We start from the raw sequence: 25,443 nt of genomic DNA, 5'->3' as shown, positions 1-25,443 counted from the left end.
GACCTGTACATTAGCAGTAAGGAAATAAACCAATATTTAGGCAGAAATTGAAGTATCAAACTCAGATTTCACTTTTTTCCTATCTCCATTCTTCCACTTACTCCCTAAATAGCAATAAGCCGAAATCTTCACTAGAGCAGTTAATTTAATCTTAGAGAGCCCCGTTACTTGACTGTAAATTGGTTGTAAAGTTTAGTCAATTGTGGTTTGTTCATGTTGGACCCCAGCTTCGGATTGTGGGTTAGTTACAGATTCTGGCAACAAAGAACAGACTTCTCTTTTTGTTCCTGTGAGTTCCTTTCCAGGGGAAGATTCTAACATTGAAGCTTCCTTCTGAAGAGTTGTTTTACATAGTATTGGGTTGGTGGGACCATATTAACTCTGGTTCCCAGATTGCTCCATGAACTGGCATTGGGAGAAGGCCTGTGCCAGCCTGAAGGCTTGCCAGAGTCTCTGCTTTTCCACAGGTCCTCAGTCTCACAGCTTTGTGAGGCCAGAACTGTTTCCTAAAGGAACCTTTGTACTTCAGAGTCAGTCACACATGGGCAATACTCCTGACTATAGTCGAGAATTAGCAACCAGGTTTTTAGCTTTTGCTGTACTTGCTAATGGCTCACCACCATTTTTCTGAAGGTTGGTAAAAATGGGTACATGGAGCATGGATGCTTAATTATATTTATTTTGTGACTTAGAATCTACACACTATGTATTCAGTGAGGATTTGTGGACTAGATAGCTCACATTACATATACAGGTGCTTCAAAAACCAGAAACACAATTTCTTAAAGGCAGAGAAATCTCATTGCCTTTGGAAGACAGTTCATCCAACAATTTGAGTACTTTCACAAGCTTTTTTCTTCTTTTCCTTTTCTTTTTCTTTTTTCTTTTTTCTTATGGTTGTTGTTTTGGGGGGGGGCAGGTAGCTTGAATAGTGATTTTTAACTTCAAAAAGTATGAAACATTTCAAACTTGGAATCCAAGTGACGGTCCACTTATTGAGTGCTCACTGCTCATCATCTGTGTCACAGCTTTGAGCTCTTTCTAGCAGGTAAAAAAGTCAGACAAACTTTCTTCTTTACTTTCACTTTGTACTGCGCAAACCCCAAATTCAAACCTGCCAGCATGCCTTTGCCTATGAAAACTTTTTTCCTAAGGAAAAAGCCACATTAAAAAAAAAAAATACTGTAGTTAATTGCATCCTTTACAAAAAGTAACAACCAACACAAATGAGAAATATGTCATATTTATGGGGCATAAGATTTCAAGATTGTTATTTTAGGTTGGTGTCAGACACAGTGGTGTAAAGGAAAGCACTTTGGGTGGTGGTTGGAAATGAGGCTGACTTACTAGTGAAGCATGAGGGAGACTTTATCACCTTCAGATGGTGCATCAATGCTTGATACATCCTCTGATGCTCTATGTTCCTTAGAACAAACCCATGTCCCATAACGCAAATTTGTAAATGCTTTGCATATTGGAAGCCATCAACACCACTCTGTTATTGAATAAGTTTAAAATATCTATGAAAAAAATTAGTAACGGCCTTCTTTTACCTTCAGGTCGTCTAAACTATTCATACCCAGGATCCGATAATTCTCTGCTTATTAATGGTAAGTGATAATTGATTTACCCTAGTGAAGTGCACAAACCTGAAGTTAGTATCAGGTTAAGAAAATATAGTATTTGTGCTTCAACAAGTGCAGATATGACACTAATTTGTTCAGCAATGACATTTGTTGATTGCTATTAATCACCTATTGTGATAATAATTCTTGTCCCTCAAAATTATAACAGAACCTTTTCTCTAAAAATACTGAAAGCCACTCAATTATTCTGCAATTAATGAAGAGAGAGAGTGTGAATCTCTTAATGACACAGACCACCTTCATCAAATACTAGTTAGCTTCTGCAGAGCAAATGTCAGGAATAGAGAGGGTGACCAGAAACTTAGACCCAGAAAGAGGCAGCCCAAGACCAGTGCTTTACATTTCAACAAGGTCATTCATTACTTACCATCGAGGAGAACATGAAGAGTAGAGATGAATTAGTCCTTACAGTTCCTTCCATGGAGTCTCCTTCCCTGACCCAGACACTTCTAATGTGCCCAGAAACCCTCCTTTTTATGTGTGCATGCCAGAAGAAAGTTAAAGTCCACAGGGAAGGCAAAGGGTTCTACTCACAGCATTAAAGAACTTTAAAGTGAATGTGTATGTTTTGGTATCACAGTTTAGAATAGGTGGAATACAGAAGTCTTTCTTTTTATTTGCTAGTGTGTGTGTGCACACGCACATGTGTGTTTAAGATTTATTTTTTAATTTTATTTGTATGTGTCTGTATGAGTGTATGCTACATGTGTGTGGGTTTCTGTGGAGGCCAGAAAAGGAGGATTCCTTGGAGCTAAAGTTACAAGCTGTTGTGAGCTGCTATATGGGTGCTGGGAACTGAACTCAGATCCTCTGGAAGAGCCAGCCTTAACCACGGAGAGAGTTCTGATTTTTTTTTAAACCCAGATTTCTGTTAATTTCAAATCTCTTAAATATCTTCTATGTTCCAAGAATTATTCTTGCTGTTCTCTCATCATTTCTCAAGCAAACAGAAACAATAACAACAACAACAACAACACCTTGTCTGTTTCACGGTAAATGAGGAATTGAAAATGATTGTTATAACCAGGTCTCCATTTAGTTACTACTTGAAAATAGTGTCCTATGTGGGATATAGGTTTGTTAGCCACCTCTCAAAAGTCAACAACAGAGTAGATGAACGAGAGGTGCTGGGCCCACCAGCTCTTCTGGAAGCTGTATGTCACTAAACCTCACTCTTTGATCACACTTGGATCTCTTTATGCTCAGTACAAGAAATTAATAAAATAATAATAGTAGCAATAAATATCTATAAAATATGTAACTATACTATTCAGCAGAAACCATCATAATATGCTCAGCATATAATACAGTGGCACAAAAGCATCTAAGCTAAAACCTACCAACCTACCACCTAATGATGAAGGCATAAGAAGGACATCCCAAACAACATTCATCTTTTCCTATAAACTAGATAGATCCAGGCTCAGGCCCTGGTGCTGGAAATTACAGTGAGACAAGATTGGGATGTAGCTGAATGATCCCAGGCAAAGTGGTTGGCTTTTACCTGTGTCAGTTTCCTCATGAAGTTGTTGAGTTGAATCAGTGAAGTGAGAAAGACTCTCTAGGAGCTTTCCCTTGAAGATCAATACGTTTAAATCCTTTTGTTATGCCTTTTTTTCTCTCTACATTTTTTTATTTATTTATTTATTACGTACACAATGCTCTGTCTGCTTGTACCCCTGGAGGCCAGAAGAGGGCATCAGATCACATTATAGATGGTTGTGAGCCACCATGTGGTTGCTGGGAATTGAACTCAGGACCTCTGGAAAAGAAGTCAGTGCTCTTAGCCGCTGAGCCATCTCTCCAGCCCCCTATACATATTTATTTTATGAATAGTTTATTTTCAGTGACTCTTACTTAGCAAAGGAAAAATAATAAAGATGACTTTTTCCTTAGGTGTGGGTGTTGGCTATTCCTTCAGCCATGTTTATGAAACATTCTTGCAGATGTACCACTTCTATAATAAGTTGATCTTATTGCACTGATTCTTAGTAGCTTTGTTCTTGGGTTAGGTTAGATTTTGGATGTATTTATCTTGGAAATCTAATATGTGGGAGTAAATGTGCTTAAAATAGACAAGTTCAGAATTACAGAAACCTCCCATCTTATAGGTTTGAAAATTAAAATAGCTAAATCATTTATCATCACACCAACATAATAGTCAAATTAAAATCATTCTTTTTTGGGCTGAGAGTATAAGCACTAAAGATTTATAAAAAGGAGCAACAACAACAGATTGGTGAGCTGTGTGTCTGTAAGAGTTGTCTGGAGTGAGCCAGGCTTTATCTTTGTTATTGAGGTAAATAACCCAAACCACTACTTTTAAATGTAGCTCCCTCAACTTTTCACTGTTTAAAAAATAGATAATAAAAGCCAGATATCTTGTCACTTTATCACCAAGACTGGCAGGGCCGCAGGGAGCCTAAAACCATGGCAAGTGTTTCTGTCTATGAAGTGCTATGTTTTACGTCTTCCAGAACTTTACCTCACTGGTGTCAGCAGTCAGAGCCTTTTCCTTCTCTTTTAGATTAAAAATAAGAGCTACTTATTCCTCCTTTTGTACGTTTCAATACAAACATTTGACCTTTGACTGGTTTATTATGTAACTTCTTTTGAAAATTTCAAGCAATCTCAGAGTTTTGGGTGAGGAAGTGAGTTTAAATAGAAAGGGGCTGATTTTTTTCCCCAGTTTGGTCTAGTTCAGATTGGAATTTCATCAGAATTTGCGTGCACAGTGATAAAATGGCTCACTGGTCCATAGATCCCATGGCTTCTTGTTGTGTCGTGCTTTAGTCACCCATTTTCATACTAGCCAGGGGCCCTCCTGGACTAGTGACTTTTCAAAGATGTGCCAGTGTAAAGCAGTAAAGCAGTAGTGCAGTTCAGAGTAGTATACACCTCACTTCTCCTTACTTATAGAAGGTTTGTTTTTATTTTTTCCTGGGGGGAATTCTTGAGATTAAATGTATTTAAAAGTCAAATTTTTCTAGCCACTTTTTGGGTGCCATGTTAGTGTATCAGTTTTCTGAGAGTCAGTAACAAGCATACAGACTATGTGACTTACTTAATAGTTTTTTCCTACATTTGTGGAGGCTAGAAGTCACTTTGTGAGAGCTGTGGCGGCTAGAATTCTGAGATCAAGGTATGCTCTGGAGTGATGTCTCTGAGACATAGCCTTGGTGTACAGATGGCTTTTCCTTACATAGCTGCCCTCTTTACACATCTGCATCCTGATTTCTTCTTAGAAGGGCAGGGCGCATGTGGCATGAGAGCCCAACAAAGATCCTCACTTAACTTTAAAACTCTTTAAAGACCGTATCTCCAAAAGCTACCATATTCTGAAGTCCTTAAAGGTAAAACTTCAGGATGTAAATTTGGGTGTGGGAAAATTAAAATGCATAATGAATGTCTTTTACTAGTAAATTTTACCTAATACGCACGTTTTATGAGTCTGAAAAATAAGCTTGAAACTTAGCTTCTGAGTTAAATCAAAGAGCTAAACATGAGCCAGATTTACCTCAAGTGTTTTTCTGTGACTTAAGCGCAAAGTTAGATGTTGACTGAAAGACTGATTGTATTCATCCCTATGCTAATGCTTAATTTTACCTAAGGACTGCTAAAGCAGTCACGACTGCTAAAAAGAGAAGTCTGTACTTTTGTTCTGTCATTTTTCCCTTAGATTTTATTTTCAATTCTCCATTCTCTACTATTTTAGCCCTTAGAATTAGCTGTTTGAAAGATAAACTTTGGACACAAGAAGATCTAGAACAACAACAGAATGTTAGGTGTTAGAACTCATTGATGTAGTTCTTTTCCTTTGATGCTATCTGTTCATTTAGAAGCATCAAGTGTTAGCTTGGTCCAGAGCAAGAGTGTTGAGATCTATCTTTTAAAGGCTATCAAAGACACTGTTTGTGGGTTTTTTGTTTGTTTGTTGGTTGGTTGGTTTGGTTTGGTTGTTTTGCTTAGGGGAGTTCCCTTATTTTATTTTACTTTTGGTTTTTTGAGACAGGTTTCTCTGTGTACCCTTGGCTGTCCTGGACTCACTCTGTAGGCCAGACTGGCCTCAAACTCACATCAATCCACCTGCCTCTACCTCTCGAGTGCTGGTGTGCACCACCACACCCAGCTAAGATATTGTGTCTTAATGGGCTTTTAGAATGGAGGAGGAAGATTGTTTGCCTGGAGTGTGGGCAGAAATTTTAATTACAAGCTATGTGTGTAATTAATTTTGACAGTGAATTTATTAAATTATACTTGTTATAAAATCATTTAAAACTATTATTTGCATCTTTGTTGAACTGCATGCCTTGATCTCAAATGTAGATCTGTGTCAGCTTTTGAGATCTACCCTCTTTGGTTCATAGATTAATAACTATAAGTTTCAGGTCTTTGAATTGTATGTGTGTGTATGTGTGTGTGTGTGTGTGTCTGCTGGTACACATACAGTAATATTTGCACATGTTTAAAAGGGTTATATAATAGGTGTTTTCTTTTTATAAATATATCCTGGTATGGCTACTTTCAAATGAGAAGGGGCAAAGATGCTTATTAATAAAAAATAGTAACTCACTTTTACAATGAAATGGTGGAGGGAGCGAAGGAAGGAAGGAGGGAGGGAGGGAGACAGAGAGAGAGAGAGAGAGAGAGACCAATTTTTCTGTACCTACTTTGCAATTCTAGCCAACAGACTAATGGAATGTTTTACTAGAGGGAATTTGACTGTGAATATAAGGCTGATATGAAATCCATCTGTAAGCAGTCCTATAGAGGTGTTTTAGAAATGAAGCACTTATCAATAGATGTAATAATATGGATCCAGAAGCTATAGACATTTATGACCACAATTTTTCAAGCAAGTTTTACTATTCTTGACTCTTGTTAGTTCTGAACATGAATCATTGAAGATTCTGTAAGCTCAAAGTGAACAATAAAAATAAAGGTATACTTATACAAATAGTATTCATTTTAACTCTGATGGAGACTAGGGGCTTTACCTAGCAATATGAATATGTACCCTTTAAAGCTCATAACCGTCTAGCAATATGAGCATGTATCTAAAAATGATACGGTCAACCACTTAGTAACTTTGGGAAAATAAAATTCTTAGCACAGTGTACTTCAGCTGACTTAACCAGAACTTTCCCAAAACATGTGTCTTTGGGAATTCCCCCCTTGTCACTCCCTTAGTGTTTGCAAAACATCAAATGACAAGGTACACTTTATATCATGAGATTAGAAATCTATGTGACTTTTTCCCCAAGAAAGTCTGTGTTTCAAGTATTTCTTCACAATGTGTGTTCCAAATATGACTTGGAGTTGGTAGGGAAGGAGTGTTAGTATATCTATATAGGGTAAAAAGGCATGTTCATCAAACTTACAGCTTGTTTACTTTGCTGTGTATGTCACATGTTAAATTCATGTGCACACATGTACAAAATATAAGCAGGAAAAAAAAGTACATTCTCATTTTAAGTTCCAAATGCCATTGTTTTCAGTACTGGTGTAGACCAATTTTGTTTTATTTTTAAAGTTTTTTAAAGCTGTAAACACTGTGCACTTGCAGCCTTTTCCCCTTAATAGGGGAAAGTGTCTGATTAGTTTTCAAACATTAATCCCAGAAGTTACCCTATATGCCTGTACATTAACCACTTAACTTTATAGTACTTAATAAAAATTGAGAATTCATACATGAAGATTTTTTTCAGATACTTTATTTTAGTTATTTATCTGCAACTCTTACTATTTTTGAAGGATTTTTTTAAATGGGAGATATGTGAGTTTTCATGTTGGCTTTGTAGCTTTTAAAAGCCATTCTTTTAAATATGTTTTCTCAGAAATTGAAGCAGCGTCAATCTACTTTTAAAAATAGAACTCAGATTCCCAAGTCATTCTTTCTTGAACTACTTTGTCTTTGAAGTGGTTATCTAAACAGAATGTTCTGAAGCAGTCTCCCACTTTTGTGATGTCACTTGTCTTTCTAACCTCTGCCTGGTAAGTTGGAAGGTAGCTCTTTCCCTGCTAGCCTTGAAGTCGCTGAGATGCACCCTTACCAAGCTTTCCCTGAGGGCGGTGTTGCTGCTATCTTAGTCCATTTACTCTAGTAGTTCAGTGGAATCCAGTGCTATGTAGTAATGGTAGAAGTGTATGAAAACTAATTTTAGTTTGCAAAATACTCATCTTATAGTTCTGAGTTGAACTGATTTGTGTTGTGTCAAGAAGCCTAAGAGGGAAAGTCCTAGCAGTTTTTAGAGTGACATCTAAAGAGCGTATCCCAATGTCCTAGTTAAACCTAGTCCCCAGCCAAATCTCAGCCATGCTACATTCTTGGCCTGAACATGGCAGTGCCCTGTGTAGCATGGCAATCCTGATACTCTTCCTGTTTTTCCTTTAAGATCTCACCTAGATTCTATTTACTTCAAGGTATTCTTCCTCTTCTGTCCCTGTTGACACACTACATGACCAGTAGAAATATGTTCCCCAAAGACATCCAAGATTGATGGTGGTGTTATATACTGTTTTCTCCTATATGTACATACCTACGTTCATACATACATACATACATACATACATACATACATACATACGTTCATACATACATACATACATACATACCTACGTTCATACATACATACGTACATACATACATACATACCTACGTTCATACATACATACATACCTACGTTCATACATACATACATACCTACGTTCATACATACATACGTACATACATACATACATACGTACATACATACATACATACATACGTACATACATACATACATACATACATACAATCAAGTTTAATTACAGATAAGGTATATAAGAAATTAACAAAAATAATGAAAACAAATTTAAATTGCACTGTAATAAAGTTCTATGAATATAGTCTTTCTCAAAATATTTCCCAAGTGACTAACAGGCAGGCAGACAGCACACAACAGCATGAACACATTAGACAACAAGATGATCTATACCAGCTTCCATAATGCTACTCAGAACTTATAGATTGTATTTCTGGAACTTTGCGTTTGATATTTTCAAATTGAGATGTAACATTGGCAACCGAAACCATGGAACATGAAAGTGGGTAAAGAGAGGTCACGGTAACCATAGGCATGCTTCATTGTCATTACAAATGCTGTGTGACCCTGTGGCATATACAATCACTGGTTCCTTGAAGTCAAAGCTTCAGGTTGTTTTATCCACTGTGCTTAGACTACAGGCTTAGGAAATGTTGAATCAAGGCCCTTGAACAGGGTAGTCCTTCAGTGCCAGTTCATTTCAGAAGAAGCATTTCCTCAGATGTTCTTGATCTAAAGTTTATGCTATTTCTTATGGACTCAATTATCTTTTCCCTTCCTTTGAACTGCAACTGACTTGGTAACAAAATGTCAGACCTTCAGTTTTGAACATTTGGGACTGGGTAGAAGCTTTTTTGTTGGTGTGTGTTTGTTTGTGGATGTAAAACTGTTGACTAATGACAATATATAAATTGCCTAAATTTTTCACTTAGATTTTCTTCTATTTAGAATGAATAGAAAAATACTGTAAAATGTGTATTCTGAAGTGGTGAAGTAATAAATTCAATATTGATTTATTTACTAAATTGCTAGCATGGAAATCTGAGAGAAAATATAATTAACATAGTGGTAATTGTGGTGTAGATCATGACACACACAGCCTTAGCTTCATAATGTCTTGGCCCTGGGATAATGACTATAGCCAAGGGTTTTCTTTAAAACAAGTAAAGTTCAGTAAAGATTCATGGTATCTTTGAAGTTCTCTTTTTAAAATGCATAAAACTGATCACCATCATCCAATTCCTTGGTTTTTGATACATAGATCAGGAAATAAAGAATGTGACCATCTTTCCATTTCAAAAGCTCATAGATGAAATCTCAGTGGATTCTTTGACAATGTTTGAAAGGTTGTTTTTTGTTTGTTTTTTTGTTTTTTCTTCTCATTTGACATGCAGCAAGGACTTATGGGCGAAGGAGAGGTAACATCAATGTTTCTCACTTTTGAATGTCAGTTCTATATGGAGAAGACTCGGGCTTACCCAGTTTATAGTCAGTGTGGGGAAGGAGTGAAGGGGAGCAGCTGGGTGTGACCTATATCAAATCGTGTTGTAGTTGGACTTAAGGAGCTTGACAAATTACCCGGACGGTGGGGCTTATGTTTAAATTCTTTATATTAGATTTTTGGCTTACTTATATTTAAATATTTGCCCTTTTTAACTCTGTAGAAGAATTTAAGAATTTTTTTAAAAGATTTGAATCCTTAAAATCTAGACTAAAAAATATCTTATTAATTGGAGAGTCATTTATACTTAAGTAACTTACATCAGCTTGTTTTACTAAGTAAACATGATACATTTGTTTAGTTTTTAAAATACAATGAACTGAATAAATGAGTAATTCTACAAATGCTTTAGAAATCGTAGGGGAATTTAAGACTCGCTTTTTAGATGTACCCAACTGAACTTAGCTTTCTTGTCTGTAATACTTTTGTTATTTTATACGACCATTAAGTCACTTAGCTTTAAAATGTGATTTTTAAAAAAAGATCATTCAGAAAGAAATCTCCAATTGTAGAGCCATTTTGGGTCATAATTTACTAATAGCATAAAGATAAATTTGTGACAAAGATACATTTACTATCTATGCTTGGGAATGGGACTTACAACCGTGGCAACCAAAGGACATGTGAGCATTCCAATAAAGGAATAGACTTGAGATGATTTCTAGTTGACAGTTCCTCAGAGAACACTTAGAAGTGAATAGCAGCCTGAGCAGCAAGAAAGCTTGAGAGAGTGTAGCTGTCTGCCCCTCTGTGCTTTGCTTATAACACAGACATTTCTATTCCTCGTCAGATATTATGAGAAGACTTAGACACATTGGTATTCCTAGTCTTTTCTACTTTATATATAATCCAGATGATCAGAATTTCAGTTTCTAGGATAGTTTTTCAAAACAGATGACATCCTTGGTAAGGTGATAATTACTCAGATAATATATCTCTAGCATGAATCCAGATCTTAAATACTCAGTTGGGTACCAACATTAAGTGGGCCTTGGTTATATCCTTTTCGTTAAGGTAAAGTAATTTTGAGCACTCACTTAAAATTGACTTGCTCATTTTAAGTAAATTCTTAGGAAAATGTGCAAAAGCACACTCTTTTGGTCCATTAAAGACATTTATGTGACCAGCATTTTATAGCCAAATTTAATATTCCTGACTTGTGTAGGTTGCCATGGGGCACTTGCCAAGGCAGTGCAGTCTGCTGCCAACTGCTTTCAAGAGAGTGCTCTCTTCCACTGTGCTTCCATGTCACATTCCGAAGCTTCTGCGTTCCAGTGGGACACTTGAGTAGCCTCTGTTTAACTATGGATAGTCCCTCTGACTCAGTAGGCTTTAAGGTGATAACAACTCAAGAGCATAAGTGATCATCTAGTGAGCAAATAAAAGTAGCAGTCTAATCAGCTCATATTTTCTCTGGTGTATACTAATTACAAGGAGCTTTTCCTACTAGCTTTCTGTTCTGCTCTCTGTTTCAGGTCAGTCTTCATTGTTTCCCATGGAAGATGGATTCCTGGATGATGGCCGAGGGGATCAACCTCTGCATAGCGGCCTGGGTTCACCTCACTGCTTCACTCACCAGAATGGGGAGAGAGTGGAACGGTATTCCCGCAAAGTGTTCGTGGGTGGATTGCCTCCTGACATCGATGAAGGTATATTCAGGAAGGACTGTTTGGAGCCCCGCATCATAGGGTGGCCCATGGGGAAGTTGTACCTAGGGTTTGCTGTTGTTACAGTCCCTGTCCTTCCTGGCTCTGCCTCTTTCAGCCTTGCTCACCTGTTCTCTTGTCCTGTCATCTTATCATACCATAAGATTAGTTTCAGAAGGAAGAGGATCAGGACCGTGAGGATGAGCTGGAGCAAGGACCAAATTCAATGGAAAGCAAGAAAAGTCCCAGAGAAAATTTCCCAAGGATTCTATTATAGACAGCATAGGCTTAACTGCCCTATTCTGTTTTGTAATTTCTTTCCTACCTCTGATTGTTTCAAATTTTCAAATTTTAGATTAAGCATGAACTTTAAAAAAATGTAGTCTATACTTGTACTACAAGAAAGAGACTCTTAAAAGTGATTAAATTATAAACACACACACACACACACATTCATTCAGCAAACATTCATGTGTTCTCTAAACAGCTGCGCTGTTCTTCAGCTTATTTATAGAAGTAAATAAGATAGAAGAGCCCTGTTTGCAGAACCTACATTCTAATGGGGAGGGCACATAAATAGTATGTAACCACAAGAGAAAGTATCAGAGAACAGTATTAGAAAGCAGTGTTATGGGGTCTAGCATGCAAGGAGCCTTCTTAGATGGAATGTCTAGGGAAACTCACGTTATAGAGCAAGTATTGGAGCTGAGACTTGAGTCGGTCACTAGCCGTATAAGGACGTGGGGGCATCAGTTAAGAGTGTAAGATTTAATAATATTTAGTCACTTGTCACTTAGACTGACATCAAGTTTATTCAGCTTCTAGAAGGTTGAAGATTATAACAAACAGAATTGTTAAATAACTTGATAAAACTACGAAATTTCAATTCCATTCATACCCATTCTCCATACCACCCTCAAAATGCAGAGCTTAAAGAATATTGTAATATGCAGAATTGCACAGTAAAAATTACAGGATTTCTATGAGATGTAGGGTGAGAGGCAGATCATTTGACATTGAATAAGCTTTGTACCTGAAACAGGAAAAAAAAAAAAAAACAGTGTCAGTACTTGGACATAACTTGAACAGTCCAAGCAAGTCAGGAGGCCCAGTGTGCTGTGGCAGTGCTCCTAAAGCAACAAAGCTATATGCTGCTTGTAGTCATGAACATTGGTTAATAAAGATGGACCACTGAGTACGTGAGAGAATGCCAGGAGCCAGCCCTCAAGGCTGGTCCCTCCTCTCTTGCAAGAGAACCCTGTATGTTGGATTGGATTGGATTTTCTTAAGCTGGAGCTGAGAAGGTTCTAGCTTTGCGTCACACAAGCAGAGGCATTCCCTTTCCTAAGAGGATTATCCTTAGCTCTCCTCTTACCATCTAACTCACCTTGCTCAGGAAAAGTCATTTATGAACCATACAACTTCCAAGTTAGCCTAGCAGCATTCTCCTGCAAGTCAGTCTCATTCGAGCTGAATTGTACTGCAGAAACAGGTATATCAGATAGACTGAACTGTTTCATGTCTGGAGGGAGATTAAACAAGGGAAGGAGAAAGGCTAGAAAAGCCCATGAGATGCTGGAGTTGCATTGGGGATATCAAAATATGTTTGTTGGTTTTTAAAATATATTTAGGTATAAAAATAGTTATAAACATATCTACTGAAGGAGACTTGGAAACAATGAATACCCTCTAGTTATGAGCATATAACCTTTCCTTTTTGCTACTAAAAGGAACCAATTCTGCATTTTAATTTTTTAAAATATTTTATTAATTTATTCATATTACATCTCAATTGTTAGCCCTTCCCTTGTACAATTCTGCATTTTTAAATAGCATTCTAAAGGAGCCCGGGAGATGGTTCTGAGGTTAAGAGCACTGTCTGCTCTTCTAGAGGTCCTGAGTTCAATTCCTAGCAACCACATGATGGATCACAACCATCTAGAATGAGATCTGGTGCCCTCTTCTGGTGTGCAGGAGAACGGGCAGGTAAAAATACTGTATACATAATAAATAAATCTTTAAAAATAAATAAATAAATAGCATTCCATGTGTTGCCATGATTCTAGAGGTAAGGCAAGAAAACAAGATACAGAATATCTTCCTGAGCTACAAAGTAGGGAAATGCAAATGACAGGGAAAGGTCAGAAGGTCCTGGGAACTCCCAGTGGCTCACTCATGGAGGAAGGTGGAAGATAAAGCATCAAAATAATTAAAGAGGGAACTATTTTAACGTGTTAAGTAAAGTAGATGTGTGTGGATATAATAAATAACTAGAAGAGAAAACAGAGCTCTTTCATACTATGCAACACTGATGAGCAAATGTAGAAGAAATGGTGGGAATATCATCAACATTTGGTAGCCATTATGGTGGGTACAGATCTATCAATGGACGCCCTCTAATTGATGGCATGACTAACGCAGCGGTTTGCTGGTAGGTAATACAGAATTCCTTGCAAAGTGCAAATCAAAAACAGAGAGGAAAATGGATTCTTGATAGAGAAACCAAGCAGAAGCCAAGTGACCAAGTGTCTAATTAAAAAATGAAGTGACACAGAATCATTTGGTAATATCTGTGTTTGGGATATATAACATGAAGCTGCTCATGAGGAAGCAGAATACATATGCAAATGAGGGTACTTCTAGATGGAAATGCCATAGAGCAGGCTACTCACAAACACCATAGTTCTGGAGGTTGGGAAGCTCATTAGGAGATTCCTTGCCTTGTCAAGTTTTTTCTAATAGCCATCATTGTAATCCCACATGATAGAAATGGCAAGGAGCTCTCTGGGGTCTCTTTTATGAATAAATATGATAACTGATACTGTTGATGGGACTTCTACCCTTATAGCCCAGTCACCTACCTCAGGCTCTTGTAAGTTCTCTCAACATGGGGATTTGATTTCAGCATGAAGATTTTCAAAATAGAGTGCACAAACACTAAGTCTTAGCAGCACACTATGAAACATGCTGTGACCCCTTAATATAGTTCTTCATGTGATAACTTCCAATCATAAATTTATTTTCATTGCTACTTCATAACTGTAATTTTGCTACTGCTATGAATTATAATGTAAATATCAAATATCTCATATACACATGGTCTTAGTGACACCCAGGAAAGGGTCCTTTGACCCTCAAAGGAGTCAAGACCCACAGGTTGAGAACCACTGCTATATAAACTGAATGTGGAGAACTGAGAAGGGCTAGTGCTTCAGGGATTTGACAGTTAACACAGCATGTGCTCTGGATAAGACTCTTGATCAGATGGAGTCTCAGCACTGGAGAGTAATTGTATCAGTATTGATTTCCTAACACATATAGTTATAAAAGGAAGTAACCTTGCTTTGAGCTGATAGCAACCGTAGAATTTGGGAATTATAAAGCATAATATCAGTAAGATGATGGATGGATAAATTGATTCATAGATGTATCTCACTAGAGGAAAAGGGAGAAGTTGAAGGCAGACCAAGTCCTGAGTGTAATGAGTACATGATACAGTGCACAATACAAGAGCTCTTCATGTTGTTGGGGAGAGATTTTTATTAAAAGGGAGAACAAAAAAAAAAAAAGGTAATAATCAGGTAATGGGGGGGAAACACAGGGCAGGTAATGGACATGTCAGTCACGGAAGAAAGTTGAGATCTAGTCGTTTTCTAGTTTTACCTCTGTCGCTGTTTTCTTTCTTTGTGCTGGATAAGTACATAAAAATGTAATAATGAAAAATTGAAACCCCAAGTTTGTTTGAGTGGCCATATTATTCTAGCTGCAGGATATTTGTGACCTCATTACAGTAAAGTGATTTTATATTACGAAAACTTCTAAAGCTCATACATTTAAACCAACTTTTCTTGTTGCTGTTTTTCATTAGATGAGATCACAGCTAGTTTCCGTCGCTTTGGCCCTTTGATTGTGGATTGGCCTCATAAAGCAGAGAGCAAATCTTATTTTCCACCAAAAGGTAATTCTTGAGATTCCAATTTTGAAGTACATTTTATTCTTAGATTGTCTAATAGTAAGACTTTTCATAAATGTTTAATTTTCACTGTAAAATTTTTGTTGTTAAATTTATGCTTTTCTAAATGTGTTTTTAAATTTCTACCTAATATACTTTTAAGTCAATTTTAATTACACATTACAGGATGTTTCCAGATACTACCAAGTGGACTTGGGGAGAAGCCTAGTACTTGTGCCATATCTGACAACCAGAGTTCGGTCCCTCTGGACACATATAGTGAATAAGGAGAACCAACTCCTGCAAGTTGACCTTTGACCTTCATGCAGGAGACAGAGAGGGAGAAGAGGAAAGGAGAGGGAGGGGGAGAAAGGGAAGAGAAAGAAAGATGATGTTAAAAAATTATTTCTACTAAAATGAGCTATTGAAGTGTTCAGAATTTTAGTAGGAATGTTGTTTTAATTTATCATATTTTCTATTTTCCCTTCCTTAATTTTAGTTTAAGCTTTTTATCCTATGTATGACAAAGAAAACAAAACGTTTAAGTCTTATTTTCTGTTTCTTCCTTTCTAGGCTATGCATTCCTGCTGTTTCAAGATGAAAGTTCTGTCCAGGCTCTCATTGATGCATGTATTGAAGAAGATGGAAAACTCTACCTGTGTGTATCCAGTCCAACCATCAAGGATAAACCAGTAAGTGTAGCTTAGCATAAGGTTTCCTTTTATTTATGCCTCCGTTCACCTGCTTTGTGTGAAAACATCTTATGTTTTCTACTTAATTTTATATGTTTGAAAATAGAGTGTAATAGGTTTTATTATGTATTCTTTGGTAATTTCATATATGAATACAATGTATTTGGGTCACCCACCATCTGCCCCTCTGACTTTCAGAAACCAATCCCTCCACTATATCCTTCTCCCAACTACACCATCTCTTCATCCTCCTCCCTCCACTCCCCTCTTCAGCCTCCTCTATTTTCCTTCTTCTAGTAACTTACTGAGTCTAGTTAGTGTTGTCCATATGTTTGTGCGTGGGTATAGAGCCATCCTCCAGAGCATGGTCAGCCAACCATGGGCCACACTACTGAAGAAAACTGACTGCCTCTCCCCTAGTAGACAACTCCTGCCAAAAGCATTAGGGATGGGGTCAGCATCTCCCCTACCCATATTGGAGTTGTGACTAGCTTGATCTTGTGCAGGAACCACAGCTGCTATGAGTTGGTGTTGTGTTACTTTAAATTGTATCGGTTTGGCCTACAAAGCAAGTAACTGGCACGGGGAGACTGAAACGCACTTTAAGGCTGCCAGCACTTCGCTGGGCAGAGTCTGAACTGATCCTAATCTGCTCGTAAACTAGACAAACTACTCTAAACCTCATAACATACACGTATTTCAAGCACTTGCCGCTATGACCCCTGGGCCGGTCCTCGTCCATTCCCGACCATCCTCCTCTACCCGGTCCAAAACCCTCTCCTCCCCTAACCGGCAAACTTTCCAGGAAATCCCGCCTTTCACTTCCTCTCCTTCTGCCCAACTGATTGACTAAACAGCGCTTTATTGCCAGTTGATACATTCACTCAGCATTCCTCCACAGTGTCAACACTATTTTTTAGCATCCTCCCCAACCTCAGCTCCTACAGTTTTTCCACTCCCTCTTAATATTCTTGAGCATTTGGGGATGAGGGAATATGAGGTAGAGGGCCAACTTAGGTGAATACTACACATTCAAATAGTCACCTGCACTTTGACCAATTGTGAGTCTCTGTATTAACCACCATCTACTACATAAAGAAACTTCTCTAAAGAAGAGTGAAATATGCTTGATCTGTAGGTATAAGGATAAATATTTAAAAGGTAGTTTGATACTGTGTCCCTTCAGCAAAATAATGGGAGGTTCTCCTCTAGAGCCTATGACCTATCCAGCCACAGGTTCCTGGCCCAGTTAATGGTATCAGGCATGAATTCTGTCTTCTGTAGTGGGCTATAAGTCCAGTAGAAAGCTGTTGGTTATTCCCATGACATTTATGCCACTGTTGTACCAATATGCAAATCTGCCAGGCTGGCTGTTGGTGTAGCTCACAGAGGTCACAGCTAGGTAAGACTTTTCTTCCCCAGCAGCCTACAGAGCATGTGGATGAGGGGGGATAGGACGGGGGGCTAACTAACACTGGGAGTGTTTGAAAACCCATGTGGAAACTTACTATTTTATAAGCATATATATGTTGTTTATATATAGAGAGAGAGACAGCTAGACACTGAGAAGGAGGAAATTAGACTTATATTACACAGAGGGACAGTGTTCCCTCCTGAAGACATAGGTTATCAGACAAAAAAAAAAAAAAAAACCCGCCAGATGTGAGATACCCCTTCCACTTGAGTTGTTATTTGGGGTCCCAGAGACCCCAGTGTAGGCTATGGCCATTGCTCTTGGCTACCCTCAAGAACTTGATGGTAAGACCTTACTGCTAAAGACATCACACACTCACAGTACATGGAGAAATCACACTGGTACACAGGATGTACAGCCCTGCACCAGCAGGCCTGGTTCAGATACAGTATTCTTGATTAGGCTAATAGGCACTAAAGTATTTATCAACATAACACTGCTCAGTGCTTAAGAGCACTTGCTGCCCTTGCAAAGGACCTGAGTTTAGATCCCAGTACCCAAATAAATAAAAATAAATAAATCTTTTTAAATTTTTGCAAATATTAGCAATATTTTTAATATCAATAGTAAGCTTATATTTCTTGGAAATGTGCTGAGTCCTATTCTATTTACATTTAAATTATGTAGATCCTATAAGGCTGGGTAAAATAGAGGTCCCAGTAAAGTAAAAAACAGACAGTTAATTTGTAGGTAATTAAGGATGTATGGATGTGTTAAGGGGGTTGGCTCATAGTAAGTGAGCAGTTTGTAGCACGTTTACTGAAATGAAGGAAACGTTTTTGTTTTTTGTTTTTAAAGCCTTTTAGTTTTACAACTTTATTTGTTTGTGGTGAACTGGGATATTATAAAATACTCTGCAATAATCTTGAACTTTGTTGATATGAACATCTTTGTTTATACATTCTGTAGGTGCAGATTCGACCCTGGAATCTCAGCGATAGTGACTTTGTGATGGACGGTTCACAGCCGCTTGACCCTCGGAAAACAATATTTGTTGGTGGTGTTCCTCGACCATTACGAGCTGGTACAGTTAAACAAAGTCTCCATATCATTAGCATATGAAATATAAAAATCTTCAGCTGAAATACTCCATGACCTTTGAGTTAATGTGCAAGAGAGAAAGTTCTAGAATCCAAGTGTTTGAGTTAGAATTAATGTGTTCTATTTCATATTAATAGTTGACCAACCTTGGACAATTTATGTAAACTTCCTAAGTCTCAATTTTCTCATCTGTTAAATGGAATCAAAAGTCCATGTGCTTTATAGAGTTGAAGATTAAATGAAATTACTGATTAAGAGTGCTTAGCTGTCGTACTAAAATGCTCCTTATTGTTGAAGCCCAAAGCCCTTTGTGTGGTGAGGTGTACAGTACATCTTTCCCATGTTCTCAATTTCTCTGCAGCTGTTTACTAAGTTCTTAGATAAAACTGCAATCCAACATGGTTTTAGAATAATAACTACAAATAAATTATATCTCCAACTGACTTAAATGACTTGAGGGTTAAGTTAGCTTAAAATAAGGTTTTATATTTTCAAACTTTCATGGAGAAGATATTTCAAGCTTTTAAAGTAGAGTATCTTTTATTTATTCTCTACAATGTCTCTTGATCATATCACCTAGGCTCCCTCAGGTACCTCCACCAAATTTCCCCCCTCCTTTCATGTCCTTTCCTTTTTTTTTCCCCCCTTAATTTATTGTAACCCACTGAGTCCACTTGGTGCTGCCTGCAGAATGCTGGCTGGTCTTACTGACCATAATTGTAGTGAGTTCATGAGTGCAATGGCTGTGGCATGCCCAGGAGACAGCATTTCACAGCGCTCCGCTCCACCCTTCCGCCTCCTCTTCCATGATATTCCCTGAGTCCTGTCGGGACAGATGGTTAGATGTCCCATTTAGGACTGAGCACTCAGTAGTCACTTATTCTCCATCCTTCGGCCAGTTATGAGTCCCTACATTGGCTGCTACTGCCCACTGCAGAGCCAAGCGCCTCTCGCTGGGTTGCAGACAACACTAATTCATAGAAATAAACATACTTTTGGGAGGCAGTTTGACAACATTAGTAAAGCAACAGTTGTAAATTCCCCTTTGGGTCTATGACTTCCCAAGCCGTGGGCTTTTGACCAGGCTTACAGTACCTGCATGAATTCCCTCCTGTGGAAAAGGCATTAAATCCAATCCAAAAGTAGTTGTTTATCTCCTTACCTTTGTGCTACCACTGAGCGCCAGTGATCACATGCTGTCTGTCAGGTTGATGGAGCAGCATCTAGGCTTCACTGCTATGTGGTACCACTGATGGCTTTTTCTCCCTTGTCCTTCATAGCACCTTCTGGCTCAATGAAAGCTAGCCACTACACTATGTTGTCTCTTCAGCAATAGTTTGTTATCTAGTTACGGTGGACAACCCAAGAACAGTGACCATGGTCTGTATTATTTAATGGACCTCTCGGGTATCATTGGTCAGTAACTCATAGGGAGGTTTCCCAAGCCTGGCACTGAGATGTTCATTTCCAGCAGAAGTGTTATCCACCCGTGCAAGGTGCCTATGTTGAAACTTCTTTTATTTTTTTAATTTTTAAAAAAGATTTAATTTTTATCTTATGTGAGTGGATGTTTTACCTACATGTATGTCTCTGTGTACCATGTGTGTACAGTGACCCTAGAGACCAGAAGAGGCCATTGGATCCTTGGACTGGAGTTAGAGACAGTTGTGAGTTGCCATGTGGGTGTCAAGTACAGGTCCTCTGAAAGAGCAGCCAGTGCAAGATGTGCTAGTCAACAGCTATGTGTAAACAAAGGCATAGGCTTTGATGGTGAGGAGGGTCAGAAGGGCTCCCAAAGAACCAACCAGTTACTGTTCGAATGTTCAATTTATAGGAACCAATGTCTTGCTAACCAGCACAGATAAGACAGCAGTGCAACCCAGAGCAGACGAACCTAGGTTCCAGGCCCGGCCCTGTGACCTGTGACAGATCATTCATCTTAGAGCCTCAGTTTTCTCAGAACAGCACTACCTGTTGTATGGATTGTGAGAAATTAGCCGGGCGTGGTGGCGCATGCCTTTAATCCCAGCACTCGGGAGGCAGAGGCAGGCGGATCGCTGTGAGTTCGAAGCCAGCCTGGTCTACAAAGTGAGTCCAGGACAGTCAAGGCTACACAGAGAAACCCTGTCTCGAAAAACCAAAAAAAAAAAAAAAAAAAGAAAGAAAAAGAAAAGAGAAAGAAATTAAGAAAGCACACTGTAAGCCCACCAGCTTGCAGTTAAGCGCTGTGACCTAGCAGAGAAGTTATAATAGTGAGTTTGATTTTAGTAATGACTATAATGATGCAAACTCAGAGGTCAATCATTTTTCGATGAAACAGTAGGTGAGCCAGATGAGCTTCCCTGATTGTCTCTGCTTCTTCTCTTTAGTGGAGCTGGCAATGATAATGGACAGACTGTATGGAGGCGTCTGCTATGCTGGCATCGACACTGACCCTGAGCTTAAATACCCAAAAGGAGCTGGACGAGTCGCATTTTCTAATCAACAGAGTTACATAGCTGCTATCAGTGCCCGCTTTGTTCAGCTGCAGCATGGAGAGATAGATAAACGGGTGAGTTCGGGGCTGCTTTGGAAAGTTCTAGCAACGATGTACCATCTGATGGAAGCCCAGGGTTTGATATACACTGGCACTTGCCCACAACTGACACCGGCATCCAGCACTCTGTGGAACTGCCCTGAAGTTTTCATTGGTTGATTTTTATTGTGCTTTTCTCAATCTGAGCCGGGGAAGCAATTTAGTGATGTTTTTTACACACCGATTCAGGCCGTGTGTATTCACTGTCAGTGGCCATTCACTGGTGTGAATAAAGAGAAAGCTCATGCTGTAACTACAGGCGACTGGGGCAGGATTTGCTGTAGCACAGTTGCATGCCTGCTTGCTCTTCCTCCACACTCCCATGTCAGTGTGAGTTTCAGAGCCAGGGGTTATCATTAGGCATGATTAGGTTTGGTCCTCCATAGCAAGATCCCTGGGTCAGTGTCCAGACCCTCTGCAGAGTGTGAGACTTAAAGCCTAACTACCCTTCCTCATCTTACACGAGCCCTAGGACGCGTCATCCAGGAGTCTTCCAAGACCAAACATTGCCAGTCTTGTCGCTGGTGAGGAAACAACCAGGTCATTTTAATGCTTGAAAGACTCAGATGACGGCTATGCTGGCCTACTGAACACTGGTACAAGTCACCTCTCCCTTTTAGATTCAGGCAGACTGCTCTCACTGACCAAGAACAAACTGAGCCACATCATGTTTTACCAGAGTCCCAGCTTTATAATCACAACCCAAGATGTGGACACATAAGCCATCAGCCAAGCTCAGCAACCACTCAGAAGTCTGAGAGGCAAAAACCAGGCATCTTCCTGCCCACTAAACCTTGTAGTGCACTATTTTTTGAAAGACAGAAGCACTTAAATGGTTTTGTTTAAATTATAATTCCAAAAATGTAGTTTCTGATAAAATTTGTCCTTTTTTTGTTTGAAACTTTATTTTAACAAGCATGTAAAATGATAGATTATCTTATGAAAAGCTCATTAGAGTGGACGATCTTCATTTCAGTAAGTGCCTCTTCTCTTTTTTGGCACCGTGGAACAGGTAGGTTGAGGCACAGGGTAAAAGTGTACTCACACAAGGTACTGAAATGCTGGCTTCCCTTTTAACCTCCCCATTGCAGGTGGAGGTTAAGCCCTATGTCCTGGATGACCAGCTGTGCGATGAATGCCAAGGGGCCCGTTGCGGGGGCAAATTTGCTCCATTTTTCTGTGCTAATGTTACCTGTCTGCAGTATTACTGTGAATATTGCTGGGCTGCTATTCACTCTCGTGCTGGCAGGGAGTTCCACAAGCCCCTGGTGAAGGAAGGTGGTGACCGCCCTCGGCATATTTCATTCCGCTGGAACTGAAGGATGGACAACTCCAGAGCTCATTTGCAGGCCTCAGAAGAAGTGCCCTCTTCTGTTCACCCGACCCTCCTCCGCCTGCTGGCGCTGGCACGTCCTGTGCAGCAGTGTGTAACTAACAGTAGTAGAATGCAAAGAACAACTACAACATAGGAATTCTGTAGACTCTCGTGTCACTACAAACAGTGTGTTTAAACTCCCTTCCCACTTTGCCATCTTGTTGCATGCGAGTTTTCATTCTCTTGTTTTGCTGAAAGCCAAGAGGATCCAAACTTGCTGCAGCATTTTCTTAGATGAGAGAAATATTAACAGAGAAATGAGACAATATTTTGGGTTTTTAATTGCTGGTAATGATATAACATATAAGAATCCTTTATTGAGATAATCACCAACAGTAACACTATTACCTATTCTGACACAGTCTCCCCCAGGGAAGTGCTTTTGCTGTTTCCTTTCCTTTCTTTCATTCGTTGTCTCTTTTTCTATCCTTTTTTATTCTTTAACAGCAATGGAGGAAGTTAACAGTTATTAACAGGAAAGAGTATGTCAGAGCAAGATTGAGCAGCATAGCCATGAGAGAGAGCATTGAGGCTGAGTACAGCCTGATCATGCCTCAGATACTGTACACAGCAGAAAAAACAAAGTAGACAGAGCTGAGTGTGTTTTCTTTGAAATAATTCCTAAAATCCTGAATGTAAGGATTGGGTGACTTGACTACTGAGGGAGTACGTTTATTTATTTAACTGACTTCCTAATCACAGCCCAGGAAAGCTACCAAAGCTAGAATTAATGGTATCTGGTGGGAAAGCAGAAGAACAAATGCATAAACTTTATTTTTGTTGTTATATATAAACTCTATACCCTAATTTACTAACAGTCATCAGGTGTCAGCCTTTGCTCTCCATTTTGACATTAAAAACAACATATCTAGACATACCTCAAAGATAACATTTTTCACTTTGTGTTACACTACACTTGGAGCCAAAACTGGAAGATTAAAAACAACATGCAAATTGGCTGCCCATTGGCCTTGTTTTCCATTTGAAGTTACTTTGGAACCCTGTAATTTAGTTGTAACATAGAAAACGTGGGGGGGAGAGGTTTAAAAAAAAAAAAAAAAGTCAAGTAGTTGCAAAGTGTTTTGCACTGTTGAACTAAGTAATTGTGTAAATCTGTGCAAAAGTCTGTATGTTTATCTTACTCTTCCTATAAGGTACAATAACATACACTTTCCGAACTTAGCATGGGACATAGTGTTTGAAGTGCCAACTTCATCAAGTAATGCATGTTTATTATAAATACAGCCCTAGCTTTGGAAGATGTTCTTATGTTTTGAACAGCATGCTTCGGGGGTAAATTTAAAATGGTCTCTTGAAGCCCTGGTCATGGAAGTAACTTTTGATTTAATTGACATTCTCTTATTAAATGCCCTACCGTAGTTCAAAGGATTACCACCAGTGTGCAAAGCATTTAACAGCAACAGTCTAAGTGCAGTCTTGCTAGCTGTGCTGCCTAACAGTACCATCTTGGATCCTTCAGAACCAAAGACTTGCCCGCAGTGCTGTCGCCGCCTTGCTGGTGACCCCTCTGCTGTCTGTAGGAAAAGCAGCCCTTTATTTTTAACACAGGCTTTAATGAACTACACCTGTTAAGTTCCAAAGGTCAAAATGGAGGCCTTTGCTGTCTAAGAGTCCAACAGAAAGAGGGAGCCACTGTCAGAGAGTCCCCTGCTAACAGACAGCAAAGCAGCAGCGTGCAAATGGAGGGTGCGCTCATGTAGCTGGTCAGGGACATTTTTTCTTTTCTCCTGAACTACATGATTCTAATTGGAATGTTCGTTGCCTCTTTTTCTTCCTTTACTGCTTGTGGGTGGCTTGGGTGTGCTGTTGTGCTGGTCCTACTCAGTAAACAGGTGTGATGAGTTAACAAGAAGTAACACTGCTTGAGAACTAGCTTTGAATAATCATTTTCCCTTTGTACATGACCTGCTGAATTTCGGTACAGTGTTTTGTAGCTAACTTATTTTGTCATGCACATGATGTATATTTGTTATGCACTACTTTTGTATATCTTGTTTTTCCAACAGTGAACATTTTTAGGCACACTTTTCACTGACGGGATATCTCTTTATGCAATACCTCAATTTTTCATATTGCAAAGAGTAGCTTTTTGTACTTTTATTACTGAGAGATCTTCATATACTTCATTTTTTAATATAAATAATTTTAATAAATTTTATTTTCTTATATTCTGCTTTTTATACATTTCAGTGCTCTGCATACATTTTAAATTATGAGTGTTGTGCACTGGCAATGCTATTTTAGAGTCTGCAGAGAAGAGAAAGCATGTTGCTTAAACATCCTTCCCCAGCACCAGCTATTGGTGTACCTATAATTTAAGAAATAGTCTATGTAAAGTCACAAATTAATGAAAAAAATTCGCATGAAAATGACAAGATAACACTGTAGTTCCTAAAAAAAAAAAAAAAACTAAATGCATAAGCATAGGGTAGAAATTTAAAATAACAAAATTGTCTACAGCTTCTTACTAAGTTTTTTAAATTATTCATAAAATGCAGACATTTTGGGTGAATGTTTAACCATTTTTAATCTTAATTAATTGATGTTACACGTTTGATTCAGAGATGTCTGCTCTTTTAAAATCTATATAATAAAACAAAATCACCTGCCACAGGACAGGTTTGTAATGTTAGTATGCATGACTAATGTAAGAAATTGTTATTCTGCTAATACTTACTTGTGATTGTGTGACGAGCGTGTTTACAGATGATTTGGTTCCACTTCTTTACAGGGCATAAACAATGATTATCTATTACTCTGAACTTTATGATAACATGTCCTTCAGATTACATGGGATTGTAGTTGGGAGTTACCATGTAACTCAAACATAATTAACATGTAATTAGTTTACAGGTTTTAGGGTATCACTTCAATTTACCAAGCATGTAGTTCTAGCGCACTAGCATGGCACCAGCCATGTATTTACAATGTAGTTA

At 38.6% G+C, this 25,443-nt stretch overlaps 1 protein-coding gene across 4 annotated transcripts in view; it reads left to right on the top strand.

The window, feature by feature from the left end:
- Cpeb4 (cytoplasmic polyadenylation element binding protein 4) overlaps nt 1-24,928 on the top strand; it is a 62,105-nt gene extending 37,177 nt beyond the window's left edge. The window contains exons 3-10 of one of the 4 annotated variants that reach the window (XM_051167381.1): nt 1,560-1,610; nt 9,625-9,648; nt 11,207-11,380; nt 15,246-15,335; nt 15,903-16,021; nt 18,405-18,519; nt 20,906-21,087; nt 22,203-24,928. In XM_051167381.1, the coding sequence (XP_051023338.1) occupies nt 1,560-1,610; nt 9,625-9,648; nt 11,207-11,380; nt 15,246-15,335; nt 15,903-16,021; nt 18,405-18,519; nt 20,906-21,087; nt 22,203-22,430 (983 nt within the window). In that variant the 3' untranslated portion in view covers nt 22,431-24,928. The remainder of the gene's footprint in view (nt 1-1,559; nt 1,611-9,624; nt 9,649-11,206; nt 11,381-15,245; nt 15,336-15,902; nt 16,022-18,404; nt 18,520-20,905; nt 21,088-22,202) is intronic. The other 3 variants (XM_051167383.1, XM_051167382.1, XM_051167384.1) reach the window with 3 other exon arrangements.
- The last annotated feature ends 515 nt before the right edge of the window (nt 24,929-25,443 follow it).

Source organism: Acomys russatus, chromosome 25 (genome assembly GCF_903995435.1).
Source record: "Acomys russatus chromosome 25, mAcoRus1.1, whole genome shotgun sequence".
In the NCBI taxonomy this organism is placed as follows: domain Eukaryota; kingdom Metazoa; phylum Chordata; class Mammalia; order Rodentia; family Muridae; genus Acomys; species Acomys russatus.
This window is presented reverse-complemented; position numbering and strand designations above follow the sequence as displayed.